General features: G+C 35.4%; 1 protein-coding gene across 1 annotated transcript in view; it reads right to left on the reverse strand.

The window, feature by feature from the left end:
* The window catches only part of LOC136840854 (trichohyalin-like), a 505,698-nt gene that overhangs the window by 45,496 nt on the left and 441,153 nt on the right, over nucleotides 1-19,049 (reverse strand). The window contains 1 exon segment of the mRNA XM_067107799.1: nucleotides 12,489-12,656. Coding sequence (XP_066963900.1) covers nucleotides 12,489-12,656 — 168 coding nt within the window.

Here is a 19,049-nt window from a genome sequence, read left to right on the forward strand (position 1 = left end):
TGTGTGGGATATATGTTCCCTAACCATTGCTGACAGCACATTACGTTAAATGGCACAGCATTTATACAGTGTTGTATAACGAGACAAAGCGGCTGGAACGAAGGCCAACTGTCTGAAGTAGCAGAAGTGTTGATTTTCTTTTTTCCACGCTGTTTTATCTGAGGCAAGGGAGCCTTCAACCTTGCCTTCAGACTCAGCATTACGCTGCGTTACCCCATCGCTCACCTCCATCAAAGGCTCTGCATGGTCTCACTTGTCACTGGTCATTTTCTTCCAAGGCGGGATGGGGACCAACACCTCAGCAACTCCAGAGGAGGACCTATGCAGCCACAGAGTCTCCCGCTTATAGAACACTGCTCAAATGCTGCGGGTTTGCTCAACTAAAGCATCAGGGCTCTTGAGGAGGGCTATAAGGCATGAAAGGACTTGAGAACAGAACTCTAACTGATCTAGCACCACTCCTAAGAGCTTCTCTGTGACTCATGCTTGGAGGGTGGACGGCTGTGCAAAATGGATTCCTACTCAAAATACTTCGAAGGACTAAGGGTGATGCAGCCATGTACAGTTCTACTTGTGTTCAGTACTCAAAAATAAGGCGGACTTGACTGAATACACCAGCACACTAAAATAGAAGCTGTGCAGTTGTGAGTACATTTGACATTTGTAAGAGGAGAGAAGCCACTCACTGACATTTCTGATATGAATTCAGACCATGAAAAATAAAAGTGCACAGACTTGTCTATAATCAACAAAGCAAGTGCTGTTAATGAAAAGGCAAACCAAGTTAATATATCTATCACTGTACACCAGTACCAATATCTCCATGCTATGGTCAGTTGCTTAATACATTTGATAACATTCTCAATATTAGTGCACAAGTTGCAAATGATTGCAAACTTCATTGAAATAGATTAGACACTTGTTAATCAAACAATTCAAGCACAATTTCTTAATAAGCATCATAAGCAGTTGTAAAAATGCTAACCTTACTTAGAAAATACATCCATGAACACAATCAGTGAACAAATAATATGTACATGTATGCATATGTACAACAGTTGAATATACGTGTGCTTATGTACAGTATATAGTTTATAAGTATGTATATATATAATGTAATTATATGGAACAGAAATAAAGTGCATTACCATACGATAATGAGACTTGGCAATGGTTTGCATAACAGAGAGATATGTAAATGTTCTAATAACCTTAGAAGACAATAAAAGGGAAACAGATGCAAAGTGGAACTTGGTTACCAATAGACTGGGAGAGCTAGACAGGGCAGGGGAATGGAAATAGGAGAAAAATACACGGGGTAAAGAAATCATGAGCAATAATTAACAAGAGAGAAAAATCTATAGTTAATTAGCAAGGTGCACAATGTGTTTCTATCCTGAGCTGGCGACATACCATCAAAGGTAAACGATATATACGAAGAATAAACTGTGTTTAGATTCCTTCGAAAGTGTATGTGAGGAACATGATATTTGTGAGGAACATAATATAATGAGAAAATGAGTGGTTAATGATATTCGGCGCAAGTGTATGGAGAGCAATGTGAGGAACATAATACAATGAGAAAATGAGTGGTTAATGATATTCGCGCAAGTGTATGGAAAGTATGTGAGGAAGAATATAATCTAACGAGAAAATAAGTGATTAATGATATTCGGCGCAAGTGTATGGAGAGCAATGTGAGGAACATAATATAACGAGAAAATGAGTTGTTAATGATATTCGGCGCAAGTGCATGGAACGTAATGTGAGACACACAATCCAACGAGAAAATAAGGGGTTAATGATAATGGGATATTTAAAAGGATGAAGCTTGCTGAGATGTGAAGAATGAGAAAGTTCAAGTGTTCTTCAAATATTTGGGATAATTAAAAAAATAGCTAAAAAAATAGAACAAGGAAGCACTTTGTCAAGGCTTCAAAACAAGGAAAAGGAGAAGTATGTGAGATTTCAAAAGGAATGAAACAATTATATTAAACTTCAGTATTTCCGGTGTTCCAGCATTCTGGAAGAATCGCGACAGATGTTACAGAAGTCGAAGTGGTTAAATTTCAAAGGAGACAGTAAAGGGTAAGTCATGTGAAAGTCTTAATAAGAAAAACCGAAGTTATGAAAGTATGGGGCAACTGAAAATTGCAGAGCAGATAAGAGAACTTGATTCTCTTTAAGTTAGAGCAAATTATAACTGAATTTCTCGGGTATAATTATTTTCAGTGAGAGTGACGAGCTATCAGTATAGACTTTACGAAGACATTTTAAGAAAATTTTTGTCCAGGCTCTTTTCTGAAATGTTATCTTTATGAATAAGACTTACAGTAGACTTTCAAAACAGGAAGCAACTTAAGAGTAAATAAACAAATATGTGAGTTCGCAAATTTAAATAGATCACTTGAATTTATAAGTGTGGCTGTACTTGGGAACAGGAAACAGCTGATAGAGAAGCAGAGAAGAGAGGAAAATGGATTGGCCGTCTGTTTACGGAAGCAAATTTTTCCTCGAAGTGACGCAGGAAAACTAGGATTGCGAACAACTAAAATAAATGGCAAATTAAAGAAAGGCCATTATGATGGAAAGGTGAGTAATACTGATAAAGACAGTGATAATGGATGTTTATATATATAATATATATATACCGTTTCCTTTCATAGGGGGTGGCTTCATCGAAATATCTAAACAAGTCATTGACACCTATGTCATACAACCGCCGATCCGCTAATTCAAGAATGAATGGACACCCTGTGCTGAAAACCTACATATCATAACCCTCTGTATATGCTTACGTGGAGGGCTCATTTGCATCGTGTCGACCTTCCTTACATACACAGAACAATTCGCATGTACTTTGCACGCACTCTCAAGTGTCCTGGATAATCAAGGGTCTTCAGTTACAACACAATTATACACATTTTCTTTAACCTACCGTTCTCTGTTGGTTGCCAAAATACCTCAAAACGATGTGATAATTCATTTTGCCATCTGGGCTAAGCTCTGAATGGCTTCTTTTGTTGTATGTGTATTAATTTGCTTTACAACCCCTCTTAACCCCCCATTTAATATTCAAATGACTCAGCTATCCATCATGTTCCATTCGTGTGCAGTTAACAACCACACTTCACTTACAACAGTAATGGACTCAGAATTACTACATACGCCTCAGTCTTTGCTCTGTTAACACACTTCTTTTCCAACACCTTTCGCAGGAATTCTGATGCTGTTCTTTCTGTGATTCAGCACCATGCACTCCCAAATACCTGAACATGTTAACTACCTCCAAAATCTCACCATCCACACTAACGCTCATTGTTTAATCTTCCTGGCTCCCCTTTACTCCCATAATCTTCATCTTGCTAACAACACTTTCATCTTTCCCTACTTACAAAAACTTTCAACTCTCTAATCAGGCTCTGCAGCTTCTCTTCACTGTGACCGGACAGCACTACCACCTACGGACATCAATTATGCATCACTTGATTCACGACCCCATTCCTTATTCCACAAATCTGCATCTAAATCTCTTGTCCTCTCCATGGCTTATCTTATCACTCTATCCATGCAAATCTAGAACAGCTTTGGGCATAAAACAACACACCACTGTCTTTGACCCCTTTTTCATATCAAACCAGTCATAATCCTTTCTGCATAATCTAGGACAAGCTTTTGCTTGAAAAAAAAATCTTCCCTTTTAATGGAAGAAAGAAAGATTAGTTTCTAGCAGTTAACTAAGGATCAAATATTTGCCTTAAAAATAAAGTAAATAATAAAAATAAAGTAAATAACATTTCAAAAGACAACATGTTGGTGCAACTGGGGTCACATAGCTATTGTATCATGTGAGTTTACCAGACTCCCAACCATGGCCCCTAAAAGCTGTTCAGGCTAAGTCATTTAAAGTCAATGTTTCCCAAACTACGGCAGAAATCGAATTACGCAGCATGCTTAATACTCAAAAGATGGCCATCAGAATGTACTTCTAAACAATACATAGATAAAACCTAGCAAGAGAAATATTACATACAGAGACTATTCTTCCAGTGGCAGTCCTACTGATCTGGTTAACAACCAAAGCACCTTTTCCCTCCCAATGTTCGGCATCATTTACAAACATCGGTAAATTTGGTTCTCATATTGTAAAGTATCTCATTTGTACTTATCCAGTTAGTTGTAATTCACACCATGAATAAAGTACTACTTCCATACTTCCTTAGGTATACAGCTTAGCGGTTCACTAATAAGCTTCTGGATTTTGAACCATCCTATTATGGCCTATTCCCTCTCTATCAAGAATTTTCTGAGATGATAATTTTTTTCCTCTATATTAAAAATGTCCTGTTACAGTTTAATAAACTTGGCATATCTTTTTCACATTATAATCAAATAACTTCTCCTTCCAAGAAACCTTAATATTTTTCCGGTTTTGTTTACTATGAAATGAGCCTAAAATTAATCTCTGCACTCACATATTTTCAGTCTGAGGACTTAAAATAATTTGTATATTCACTCCTATTACTAATTTTAAGAATATACACAACTCTATGAAAAAGACGTTTACTTCTCGCGTGTAAGACCCTCTCTACCTGAAACCTTTGCAAATCACTAAAACCTGCAATTTCTCGATTTTTCGAACTTATTAACTTTTTTTTAATAATGCACGCATGTTCATAACACTGGAATCACAGACTTTCCACGAGAATCTTAACACTTTCCTTAAAAACCTTCTCTTTGAGTCCCAAAACGCTATACCCAAAGGAATGACTATTGAAATACTGCTACATATGACTTGAGGAAACAAGAAATAGGCATAATGCCTCCTTGGTCGGGTTTCTTTTTCTGGAAAACCAGAACATTTAGTGAATGAGCATCAATTTCCTCATAACACTAATGTCAGATGTCGAAGACACACACGCACACACACAAGCACAAAATAGTAATTTTTTTCTGCAAATGTACGAGAATCAGCAATGGGAAAATGGAAAATTAAAACACCTAATTCAGTTTGGACCCTAGGAAGAATACTCTCATGTAGCTGATCAAGATGTATTATCGTACAACTATTCTCTGTATACATGACTCATCATTAGATTGCTCTTAACGAAATACTGATTTTCCTCACGAATTCCCACAATAGCAACAAAGACTGACCGACATGGACATAGTGCAGCCAAATCTAATCAACCGTAGCCAATCAAGAGGCCAAGCTTTCATCAATATCTCGCAAAAACCCACACACACACAAAACTTTTAGTACAGTCCTGCTATCAAACCGAGACAGATAAACAAACAGAAACAAACCGGGTCGATACCGCAGCGTCCTTGTCGGGGGTAATAAACACGGAGGGTCTGTTGACTTACAAGGCAATGACTTTTCCCCTGTGACAACATGGAGTCCAATCGAGCACTGGGCTATGAGAGGAACCGCGGTATTAAGCGGGGCAAATAAGTCAGTAACTTGTATTAATTCGATGATTCACGAAAAACAGCCATTTTATTTACTTAGTTTTGTTCACACCTACGATTTTTCGCTTGCGGATCAAGCTTGAAATGCAGCAGCAAGGATAATCATGTAATTAGCAAGGAATGACAAGGGAATTCTTGAAAAGAATGAGTTTCTCGGTACAGAGCAAGAGTAAAGGATAATAAAAAGAAATATAATAATCTAAGCCCATCCTCAAAATGGAACTGAAAAAAAAAAAAAGAAAAGTTTGATATCACTGAATAAGCTAAAACATAAATTTAGAGACGCATAAAAAAAAGTGTTAAATCTTGAAGAGTCTCTCACTGGGCGCCATTAAAGCTATATTGCACTAGTAATTCATGTGATCCGTCTAAATAAATACGATTCTACTAACGGATGAAAGAATAAGAAGAAAAGTAGTGATAAATATTCCAAAAGGCAAAAAATAACAAGGATCAGAATTTGATTGACCTACTCTCTATGCTACATACAATGACTTTGTGTTCTCGGTAATTATAATTTCTTCTGGAATATTATAATTTCTTTAGCCACTCTTCTAGAACTCTACATTGCACTGAGATCACTGGTTAACTGAATCTGTCACTGGGCCCAGGTCGCTGGCGAAATATATCCGTAATCAAGTCTACCTAAGCTTAACTTTTTCAGGGATTATTTCTTACGTAGCTCATCTTTTCGTCAAGCAAACAAATGGTTGATAAAATATATCATCGAATATCTTTCTCTCATTCTAATATTATTCTTCGTTTCGCGTGATTTCTCCGTGCTCCGATTAATATGATATATAAAGGCACTCTTCCAAATTGATTCTGGCTCTTTACACTTCAAAACATTAATTCCTAAGTGTCTTTACCAGTCTACAAAATAAAAAGCAATTGCACTTTTCAAAACACTACCTTCAATATTACCCTAAAACTAGAAATATTTTATTTATTTAAACAGAATTTCTAAAGCAATTATTCAGAAAATTAGCCATAACTGCAGATGGAAAACGTATCTGGCTAACTGTTAAATTTCTACCGCTTCGGTCATTTACCTTAGGTAATACCATTTTTCCAAATACATATCTATCATCTATCCTTTCCTAGTATCATGAATGTTTGCATGTATCATATGGTATTGTATCATCCTTATTTTAGATTTCAGATTTTGTATATCTTTGTGTATGGCAATCACATGTAATCCGTTTATTTCCCGTAAAGAGTATATACCATTACCAATAAGAAATTGCGCCATAAGTCAACACATACGCAATAAAATACAACTGACTTGGTAAGTCTATGGATCTCTGACATTTTACTTAAAGTTTACTGTGTGGCCTCCCCCCAGTGACCTGATACAACATTTGTTTGCGCCCAAGAAGGTATTTACAAACTGTCCTTCAGGATTTCGTTTCAGTCCTACCTGGGACGATAAGTTGTAAGAAATCAACTTTTCTTTGTAACTTATGCATTTTAAGATTTCGACCAAATTTAGTTCTGGCTAGTATACCTTCCAGCCTTCGCAATAGAGATGCCTTTTGTTAGTTTGCATCACGAGTGTTGCTGAGGTAACCCTTCAGCCTTCTACAGTACTCCTTGATTTTCGACAGACTGCGTAGCTTGCATCATACTCAAGAAACCAGCAACTATGTGGAAATTTGTCATGTACAGCAATCATATTTCTCTTAAGCAAACCATTCAATGATCTGATATCGTTGCATGTTTAATGTGCCGTCGTCATGCTACACAGTATTTAGTAGATTAAGTTCAGCAATATTAATGAGCAACATCACTACTTGCACAATCAACAGGGTTTGTAATCCGAATTTTCTATTATAACTAATTCGTGGTAAAACGGTCACCATAACTAACAAGTAAAAAATGCGCCGAAGTTTCTTCACCGCAATCGAGTTTTCTGTACAGCCGCTATAGCGTATAATGAAGGCCACCGAAAACAGATCTATCTTTCAGTGGTCTCGGTATAATACTGTATGAGCCGCGGCCCATGAAACTTTAACCACGGTCCGGTGGTGGCCTACCCTGTATCGTTGCCAGAAGCACGATTTTGGCTAGCTTTAACCTTAAATAAAATCAAAACTACTGAGGCTAAATGGCTGCAATTTGGTATGTTTGATGACTGGAGGGTGGATGATCAACATACCAATTTGCAGCCTCAGTGGTTTTTAAAATTTGAGGGTGGGGAGAAAAAAAGTGCGGACGGACAGACAAAGCCAGCACAATAGTTTTCTTCTACAGAAAACTAAAAAGTTAATCAGGTATTACATAAAAATAAAATATTATATATTTTGATGAATAATCCCATGTTTACAATGCTTTAACACAATTTTACAACTTATTATTGAATTTCTTTCAGCTTCTACAACACACTGTTATTCTGTAGTCCCAATAATAAACAGTGATTAATTTCCCCTCATCTCCCTAAGTTGAACCTCAGATTATTCTGTCAGTTACCTCTAAGTAATTAAATGACTTTACTTCCCACGCGTTTACTTTTTATAATCAAAAGATTTTCCCTCTTTGAAATCTGGCCTCTTAAAGCCTCCGAGATCTTTTTTTTTTTCCCTGCCTTTCAGCCTTCCTCGGACTATTGAAAAAAAAAAAAAAATCGCGCTCCTCATCATTCTTCCGTTAGTTTCTTTCTGAAGAAAATAACAAGACATATTTCGCCTGAAGATCGAAAATTTTAGTTATATCCTCAAATTGATGATTTGCATAATTGTTTTATTAACACTGCTTCTCTCAGCGGATACGTGACTGTGATTTTGAAGGAAGCCGTTGCAAACGCCAAAATCTCTTCCATATGTTAATCTTAGTTCATTTTCAACACCGTCATTCACTTTCGATAATCTTTATTTACCAATCACTTCGGCTGGAAGTACGATATTTTACAAAAATACGAGAAAATGTGTACAGTATATAGTAATCAAACGATTCCGCGCTCATCGAACTTCCGCATTGAATGTAGAACTTATTGACAAAAACTCATGAGATAAAAATAAGGGTTTTCATCACCACCACATAAATATGTTTTCGAAACTAAGTATTTTTTTAATTACGTAAGACGTAATTAAATATGTTTTCGAAACTAAATATTTTTAATTACAAAGACATTGCAACATTACCGATTCATTTACTGACATGGACTACAGATGAAATCAGACTGATCCCCTTCAATATCGCTATTATTGTACGTTTGAATATAACTGAAAACATAGTAGTAAATACCATCAAAATCATCATATGTGCACTGTTTGAGTTTTACTTAATTTTTAATAACTTTCTGTCAGAACCTTTGAAAAAACCAGTGGTTTTCAGCTGTGTATATTCACATATAAGATGTAATTTAACGAAAAATTCTCTTCTTTACATGTTTAAATATTTGCCCGGAAACAAAATTTCTTAATTACTTCAGCATCCCCCATAATTATAAATAAAAGCACACTGTACAAAGCTGCATTCAGCAGTCCGAACTGCGCTTGCTCTTAATTACCGCATCTAACTTTTCTCATAAAAATGTAACAGAGCCATTCTGTAATAGTAGTAGGCACATTTAAACTACCTCGTACAGTATGTATATTTCGTTAGCTAACTCTTACGGAATGTTTTTTTTATCCTCACATCGCCTCTCACCTACCTATGAAAGAAAATCACGAAACCGCAGTTTCTACATTGTCACTGAAACACGTAGTTCATTTGCAGTACTTTCTCAGAAATATTCTTCATGAAACACTTTGCCAAAAGATACATGTACTGTACAGATAATACTTCTTCTCAACGTCTACTTCCCATTTCCTCGGCAGAGCTAAACAACATGTATGTTTCAGATCTCTGTTGGTTGCAAAGAGTCCGGAGATCCACGTCAATCACTTTACCACCTTACAATACTTTACTTTAGGGCAATGGCCTGAAGTGGCATAAACCACCTTATTTTAAACCAACCAAACTCACTATTATAAGTTCCTCGTTGGGAGAGTCGGTAGAGTTGTGGGCTAGCAATCGCTAGGCCCGAGTTCGAGTCTCCGGTCGGCTAATGAAGAATTAGAGGAATTTATTTCTGGTGGTAGAAATTCATTTCGGATTCCACAATAAGCTGTAGGTCCCGTTGCTAAGTAACCAATTGGTTCTTAGCCACGTAAAATGAGTCTAATCCTTCGGGCCAGCCCTAGGAGAGCTGTTAATCAGCTCAGTGGTCTGGTAAAACTGTATACTTAACTTTTTTTTCCACTGTTATTGGCTTCTGTCCTTCTTAATGTTTGCTGTTCAAACTCAATCTCGAATTGCTCGCCGCCCATCGACCCACTTTCACAATTTTGAAAATATCTTAATGGGGATTCAGTAACTTTGAACTTTAGCCGCCTGAAAAATAGTTTCCACCCATTCCTCTTCCTAGTCTCCCATACAGTCCCTCGATTAAGGAACATCTTATTTATTTAATGAACTAAACAGTTATCAACATTGTGGGTACTCGGGTCACTCTGCAAACTTGTCTTGGAGGGATCTCTCATTTACATAAGCTTTACTTGCTTCTAAAAAAAAGAGATGAAATAGATCCATTATTAAAGAGTTGAATGTTTTTTCCTTTCGCCTCTTTATGAAAGGTCTATAATGGCGTCATTCGTCCATGTTCCTCATATTACTCTTAAATTTCGGATGTTTAATGCTTTGCCTTCCACCCTGATAGGACTGAATGAAATGCAATTCGTCTGACAGATGACCCTGCCATTTCATCCTTCCTTTTATCCTTCTCTCTCTCTCTCTCTCTCTCTCTCTCCTCTTGCAGAGTATCGTCTCTGTCTCTTTTCAATAAGTAATGTTCATGTCACTGTTCCACTGCGCTGGCGCAAGTGACCTTCGTAGTTGTGACGCCAAAAAAAAAAAATTAATCAATTCCGTTGCGCTATAGAAGAGAACGGCAGCCCCTTCTCATGCAGCATTGTTACAGCATCTGAGCTAATCTTCCTAAATTCATCCCGTGGAAATATTTCATTATAAGATTAAGCAGATTTATAACTGATTCCTTCCCTTTTTTTTTCAAAGTCTAGAAATCACCCTTTACGTCTATTTTCCACTGTTTATTTTCCTCCTGCTTCTCATGACCTTCCCTTTCTCAAGAGGCAGGTCTGCCGCATTTTCTGGGACTAAGCCCACCCTTCTCCATCTTGTTTTTCTTATTAATTCCTATCTCCGCCCTTCACTTAAAATCAAAGAAGTCGGTCCTTCTTTCCTTTCGTCTTTCGTTTGATATCCAACCTTTATGACTCCTTGACTTCCCTTCCCTATAAATAGCGACTACATCTATTTTTATTTTTCCTTAAAGGCTTTATTTCCTAGTTATGAGTCAGCAAATCGCATTCATAATTCTTTATTCATAATTCTTTATACAGTATATATATATATATATATATATATATATATATATATATATATATATACATATATTTATATATATGTATATACATATATATATATTATATATATATATATATATATATATTATATATATATATATATAAGTATATATTATAAATATCTAACAAGTTTAAACAAAATTCTTGTAGAAAAGCTTGAAACACTAACACATGCTAGAACCACCCTCTATAAATGAAACGGCAAATATTCACGTGACCGTATATGAAAACACAAAAATAAATGTGAACATGAGTTTTTGAGAGCTGTCTGTAGAACATACATAAATACTGTGCGATGATAAAGAGTTTTCAAAGCATGAGAAGCATGAGAAATTACGTCATGACAGCCTACGACCAATGATGAACACTTTATATATATATATATTTATATATATATATATATATATATATATATATATATATATATATATATATATATATTATATTATATATATATATATATATATATATATATATAATTATATATATTACATATATATATATATATATATATACAGTATAAATACACATGTATGTACGTGTGCGTATGAGCGCGTGTATGTAAAAGCACCAAATTGTGCATACATGAAGAACTAAAATACAAAGGTCTGGGTTATGTCAATCTAATAAGGTAAAACGACTGTCGACTTAATTTACCTAGATTAATGTGCTACCTAAGGTCATGTTAACATAGCTATTATTAGAATAGTAATAACTAGCTTTATAATTATGCTCAAACATTCGACGAGAAGAATGATTACTTGGGGGAATGTAAAACGTTCATGTGTGTCTCGGGTCAAAAGCAATTTGGATTTTACCTAAGTGGGGTCGGCCTTAAATTACAAACTTAGTATATAATTAGCTCTATATCACTTTGGATAAACCGAGCATTTTCTTGCTCAAAATCCCTTATAGGCATGTAGCAATGAAAAAAGAAAACTACAGTATTAGGGACTAGATATGAAATTAAAATAATACATAAACTAATTTTTTTATTACCTCTTCACATTTTTTACCCTACTCCTGCAATTTCTCTTTATTTACAATTAGATTTCTCTTATCTGTAAATTCTGCCCTGCCAATTATATACCTTTCTCATTTAACTATAAAATAAACATCTCTCAAAGCTAATTTCAAATCCTGAAGGTGATTCCCGTGAACTGAGGCAAGTTTTACTTGAATCAAAGAAATCACTTGAGTTGGTCTCAGGAGGACGCTGATACTAAATTCATAGCCTTTAATTCTATATATATATATATAAATATATTAATGACATTATCATCAATTAATCCAAGTCCCCGTAAATATGCTTTGAATCCTGATACCTGACCGTCTCTTACATGACTAAACCTTAAATATATAAAGAAAGAAAATAAATAAACCAATAAAAGAACACCACTGCCACATGCCTCAAGTACGATTTAAAAACCAGGCCTTCATCAAATACAAGACTGAAAAATGTTCCGAATTGGCTGTGTTGCGATGTACTCACGTCGAGAAGAAGTTGATGTGGAGTAGATGTGGTTGGAAGGAGTGTAATGTTTTTAGAATTTTTGTTGTTGGTAGAGAACGCGCCCTGTAAATACTTACATCGGTCTGAAGCATATTGTAGTGCTCCTCCTTGGCGCAGAGGGATTCCTTCAGCACCATGATGTGTCGCTGGTAGTCGCTGTGTTGTTCCTCCAGGGTTTTCATCTTGGCCGACAGGGCCAGGATCTCCTGGTCTCTCTTCTGGATCTCAAGCCTCGACTCCTCCAGCTACAAAGAGTGACAGTTAGCCTCCGGTCTTACCAAAGTTCGGTCTGATATCATCAGCATGATTACTCTTTGACTTCTCTCACACACACTGACCATACATGCGTGACATTCACTTTTAGTTTTTCTACATCAAGTCTAAACAGCAAGACTGCTAACATGAAATATTCACGTAAATTGATGAATCAAGAGATAATGACTCGATCTCCTTCAGTTATTACTCTACATCTCAATGGACTGTCCTTATATTTCTGTCTTCATATCTCAAAAGGCCTAAATATAGGTGTAGGAATATTGTTTTCATTCATGTGTAATTATTCCATGTGAATATGGTTTGGAAAATGACAGAGAGAGAGAGAGAGAGAGAGAGAGAGAGAGAGAGAGAGAGAGAGAGAGAGAGAGAGAGAGAGAGAGAGAGATGATAAGACTAAATTTTTTTGTTGCAAAAGTGTCCTGCTATGCCCACTTTGCAACTTTTTTCAATACTTATGAGACGTTAAATATTTCATGACTGGGAAAAGGACCCTGTCATTTTATTTTCCATTTAGTGTCGTATACGAGCTACGTTCCGTCTTTATCATTATATACAAATTTGAAAAATGAGATTATCATTCATTATCAAATGATTTGAACTGGCCTTACCACCTGACTTCTGAAATGTGTCCTTTACTTTGTACCCTAGAGAAGAGAGAGAGAGAGAGAGAGAGAGAGAGAGAGAGAGAGAGAGAGAGAGAGAGAGAGAGAGAGAGAGAGAGAGAGAGAGTAAAAAATCAAAGTTCACTCACGTGCCATATACAGTTGTCCACCTCTGTGAAATGAAAATCAAAGGCTAATAAGAAACTGCAACTACGGAAAAATAATCTCTGCAATTCACTGGATAGAGTCATATGGTTGACATTACACCTGAACATCCAGATTATAAGTCAGTCGACATTTCCGTTCTGTTACGATAATACTCCGTTTTCCATCGAGCGTCTGAATTCTAGTAAAAAATTCAATCCGATTTTTCTGTTAATCGCCACACCGAATTTATCATTGAGGTTTCGAAATGTGATTAAAAATATATCAATGCAATTTCGACATGTGATTCCGAATATATCAGTTTGATTTCGAAATGTGATTCTGAATATATCGATGTGATTTCGAATATATCTATGTGATTTCGAAATGTAAATCAAAATATATCAATGTGATTTCGAAATGTGATTCCGAATATTTCAGTTTGATTTCGAAATGTGATTCCGAATATTTCAGTTTGATTTCGAAATGTGATTCCGAATATTTCAGTTTGATTTCGAAATGTGATTCCGAATATATCAGTTTGATTTCGAAATGTGATTCCGAATATATCAATGTGATTTCGAAACATGAATTAAATTATATCAATGTGATTTCGAGTATATCAGTTTGATTTCGAAATGTGATTCCGAATATATCAATGTGATTTCGAATATATCTATGTGATTTCGAAATGTGAGTCAAAATATATCAATGTGACTTCGAAATGTGATTCCCAATATTTCAGTTTGATTTCGAAATGTGATTCCGAATATTTCAGTTTGATTTCGAAATGTGATTTCGAATATATCTATGTGACTTCGAAACATGAATCAAATTATATCAATGTGATTTCGAATATATCAGTTTGATATCGAAATGTGATTCAGAATATCTGTGTGACTTCGAAACATGAATCAAATTATATCAATGTGATTTCGAATATATCAGTTTGATTTCGAAATGTGATTCCGAATATATCAATGTGATTTCCAACATATCTATGTGATTACGAAATGTGAATCAGAATATATCAATGTGATTTCGAAATGTGATTCCGAATATATTAGTTTGATTTCGAAATGTGATTCCGAATATATCAATGTGATTTCGAAATATGATTCCGAATATATCAGTTTGATTTAAAAATTTGATTCCGAATATATCTATGTGACTTTGAAATGTGAATCAAATCATGTCAATGTGATTTCGAAATGTGATCCCGAATATATCAATATGATTTCAAAATGTGATTCCGTATATATCAATGCGATTTCCAATATATCTATGTGACTTTGAAATGTGAATCAAATTATATCAATGTGATTTCGAAATGTGACTCCGAATATATCAATATGACTTCGAAATGTGATTCCGAATATATCATTATGACTCCGAACAGTGAATCCGAAAATATCAATGTGATTTCTAAATCAAAATCAAAGATGTAACAAAACTCTAACGCCGGGGATAAAAACAGTTAATTAAACTTGGGACAGGAAGTCTTGCAAAGTTCTGAGCTGTAGGGGACAGCAAGAAAAAAGGCCAATGAGTCTTACAAATCCAAAGATTACTTGAGGTAAAAAAAGAACAATCTTAAGAAACTTTAGTTTTTTGAAGAATTAACGACAATTGGAATATATAATTTAGGCCAAAGGCTAAGCGCTGGGATGTATGAGGTCGTTCAGCGCTTGTTGTGTTACCGAACAAGGTTAGCGACATGGTTGTGGTTGCCGTAATTTTGCACTGTGCTGAGAAATGCTCCTCTCAGCTGAATGCAAAGAACACGCAGAGGAAGGGAGTACACCGTTTTGGAAGTGAAGGACTAGAAATTAAAGCCGTGAGAAAGTCTCTTGCTTGACGTTAGTCACAGACCCTACATTGCAGGCTGCAACATCTATATTGCTTCTCAATCAAAATCGAATATGGGTTGTCAACAGAGACACTCTAGAATTAGGCTCAGGTTTTCAGATATCCCCCCAAAAAGAAAAAAAATTCTAGGGTTTGGCTGTAGAACTGCTAGTCAAGAAATGGAGTATAATGTGCAAATAAATCATCCTGATTTTCAAATTAATTTAAATTATAAGTCCGCGACCTTGTTAATGGCATTACAACAGAACTAATTCTGTAGTAATGTTCCCGGAGGTGACCACACTAAAACACCTTCAGATCAAATAAATAAAGCACAGAAATGATTCTGAATGGAAAGATGGATGAAAATGCAACCTCTCAACACGGTAGATTTTAATCTACTGCACTGCGTCAACTTGCAAATGCGAAGCTCTTGCAAATGAAATTAGTAATACTCGTGGGCTTACAGAGAGTTTCAAATCGTGCTAATGCATTACTCCAAAGACTTTATACTGAAGTGGAATATTTGTATATCAAGTCAGTTTGCATTAAGGTTTCATATGTCCGATAGCGTAACTTCCATTTCCGTAGTTCATAAGGTCCATGTAATAAAGAGAATGAGTTTAAAGCAAATAATGTCAATAAAAGCTAAGTATTCAATGAATATCAACTGTAGTTTCCTATGTCTCCCTTGTGAGTATAAGGAAACAATATATTTTTGCTCTTCTGATAGTAGGAAACAATACATTTTTCTTCCATCTTAGTGGGATAATACAAGGATGATTGATGTACCGCTATCTTCCTTGAGATCTTTAAAAACCAATGGCAATTTGGAGAAACAATCGAACACCTGACATAATTGAAATAATAACGACATTAGTAAAATTTTGGAACCACAGGGCTTCTTACCATTTCATCTAAAAGCTTTAAATCTCACACAGGCTTAAACTTCATCGTTTTTATTATGAAGCCTAAACATTGTTCAGTAATGAATTAATACACATTTTTATTTCGAACACTTCCGCTATGTTCCCAGCCATAAGCAACAACAAAATAATTCCAAATAAACGTTATTTTTTCATCTATGAGAATCAAACCAAATGGGACAACCGGTGGCGTTTCAGAGTTTTTCTAGCAATGATAAAGATAAAGCTGTGTATCAGCTCATGAAAAGAAAAAAAAGCTTATAAAATTTTGTTATAATAAATAATATCTGTCTGATATCGTCAACAGTACAAACTGAGTTTATTGTGCAAAAGAGAACTGCAGTCCTAACAATATAGACTGGATCGTGACTTGCTTTATGTGTCTTGCAGATTTCATTTCAAAATGTATTACTTAATGGGACTATTACAATGCCATGGTTAGCTCTATGTTGATTCTTTTAAAGTGTGCTCATCAAGAGGGATTGAAAGCACATGGTGACCTGAGAGGTTCCGAAGGCTCTTCAGTAACTCCAGAGTGTTATGCTATACGTCCTAGTCTGAGAATATTCCAATTTGCCCCAATTTCAACAAAAACGTATATTTACTTTGCATCAAATGTTTATCTAATTTTTCATCGTAATGGCAGTGCAAAAACAATTTATAAATTTTCATTCTTAATGATATGGAAGATTTTTCAAAATTATGCCTTCTTCATACCATGAATTATGTTTGAATTTGTCTCTAATTCTGGAAATGGAAAACTATTTTACTGCCTAAATACGTTTACCAGGCATTTTCAGGCTTCATCTGGACTCTTATAATTACTCATTAAACTCCCTTCCCAACTAGTTCATTTTACTGAGCTTGAAGCATTGGAGTTTAAGGCAACTGAGACAAGATGATCACTATGCTATTGGCTTTCTTAACACTCTTGGGGATTCAAAACGAGTCCCCAAAGAACTTATTTAAACCTTTCATATGACAGCATTGTTCTGAGAGCTGTGTACAGTAGATGCTCTACTTTCAGTCTGGCTAAAATCCTTAGTTGGTAGTGACGTTCATCAGCTTACATGCGTACCTGCGTACCAGGACGATTATGATTTCATTTATCCGATCAATTTTGTAGACTGTCTATAGGTTTGATAATAGCCTACTGGCTCCCGCAAGTTTATTTAATGTTGGTACTTATATTACAAGCAACATTATTGTATCTGAGTTCCAATCGTTTACGTTAATTTACAAATTACGTTATTAACCATATCAGTATGTCACCAGATATCGTGTCACATTTAACGAGTAAACAAGTCCCACTTGTTATGAGTTATCTCTTTTAAGTTTCTTGGCATCCACACTGATTCGGCTTTATCTACGTCAATGACCTTTGATATCACAACGCCAGTTTGATAAACCAATAAATCGTTCATTCTGCGTCAGCTGTCTTCCTTCCAAATTAAAGTCTTAATTATTGGAGACAACAACCTTTCAGTAGCTACTATTGTCGTGGGTTTTTTTTCATGTTGGGTTGGAGTAGGTCCGGTCTACGCTTACGGCATCTTTAACCAACTGCAAGGTACACAAACATTTGCAACTGCACAGGATGTTACTACCCACCGCTGATGTTTCAGTAACAGGATTCATTTGCTAAGCCGATACTGGAAGATGAAAGCAAGTCACGCCATTGTTTCTCCATCATACTTTAGCAGGTTAGTCATGCCTTCACAGCCGATTACGAGGGTCTGTTCCTCCCTTCCCCATCTTCCTTGCTTATCTTTTCAGTTCTGTTGAAACTGATCACCAGGTGTGTACAGGCATGCCAGTTCCTTAATAGTGCTCTAAAAATTTGCTTAAAATCATTTACGGTAATCTGTCGTAAATGATTACTATATCCGTTTGTTAATTTTTTACGTTATGTTCAAGGTCATCATATCAAAAATATAAATCACAATTTTCAGACATTTTAATTCCAATCTATCGATAAGAAGCAAAACTTCATATTCTCTCAATTACTCCCAAAGCAGAATATCAGCTAGCTGCATGTAAACTTTATATATATATATATATATATATATATATATATATATATATATATATATATATATATATATATATATATATATATATATAATATATATATATATATATATATATATATATATATATATATATATATATATATATATATATATTTATTTATATATATACATATACACACATACATATATATAAATATAATGTAGTCAAAGGAAATACAATATCAACCGTACTTGAATAAATCTTTAATTTGTTTGACAGTGCGTCAGTCTCAGTTGCCTTATAAATACAACTACGTGTATTCGCCCGGCATGGGAATATTGCCAATCAAACGATAAGGGAATTTCTGACAAAAGACTGAAGAATCGAAAAGATTGATTCCGCAGGTATGGATCCCGTGCTTTATGAACACACAGGATCACCTTCGGTTTGTGTGGGTGGCGCAGAGCACGGTTATCAGACGAATGAAAGTAGAAATATTGAGGAAGTAGTGAAGGGGGAAAATATAGTAAGAGCATGGCCAAGCGCATGGACAAAGTTGGGCGTGCGACAGGATTTTCTTGTTCTTCAGATGTGATGGAAAAATATGACTAATTTCTAAGTTCAATCTAGGGCACCAAGACCAAGTGGAAGAATCGACTGCGTTGTCAAATTACCAACTGTCGTTGTACGGTCAATGTAATATCTGAAGTTGCCAACTCTAGTGACAATTAAAAATTTTTCCTAACATCTTTACACCAGTCACTCTGAAAAATTAAAACCAGCTCTTTACTCGATATCAATCTTAGATTTCGGCATCAACATAAAGAAT

Source organism: Macrobrachium rosenbergii, chromosome 8, assembly GCF_040412425.1.
Source record: "Macrobrachium rosenbergii isolate ZJJX-2024 chromosome 8, ASM4041242v1, whole genome shotgun sequence".
In the NCBI taxonomy this organism is placed as follows: Eukaryota; Metazoa; Arthropoda; class Malacostraca; order Decapoda; family Palaemonidae; genus Macrobrachium; species Macrobrachium rosenbergii.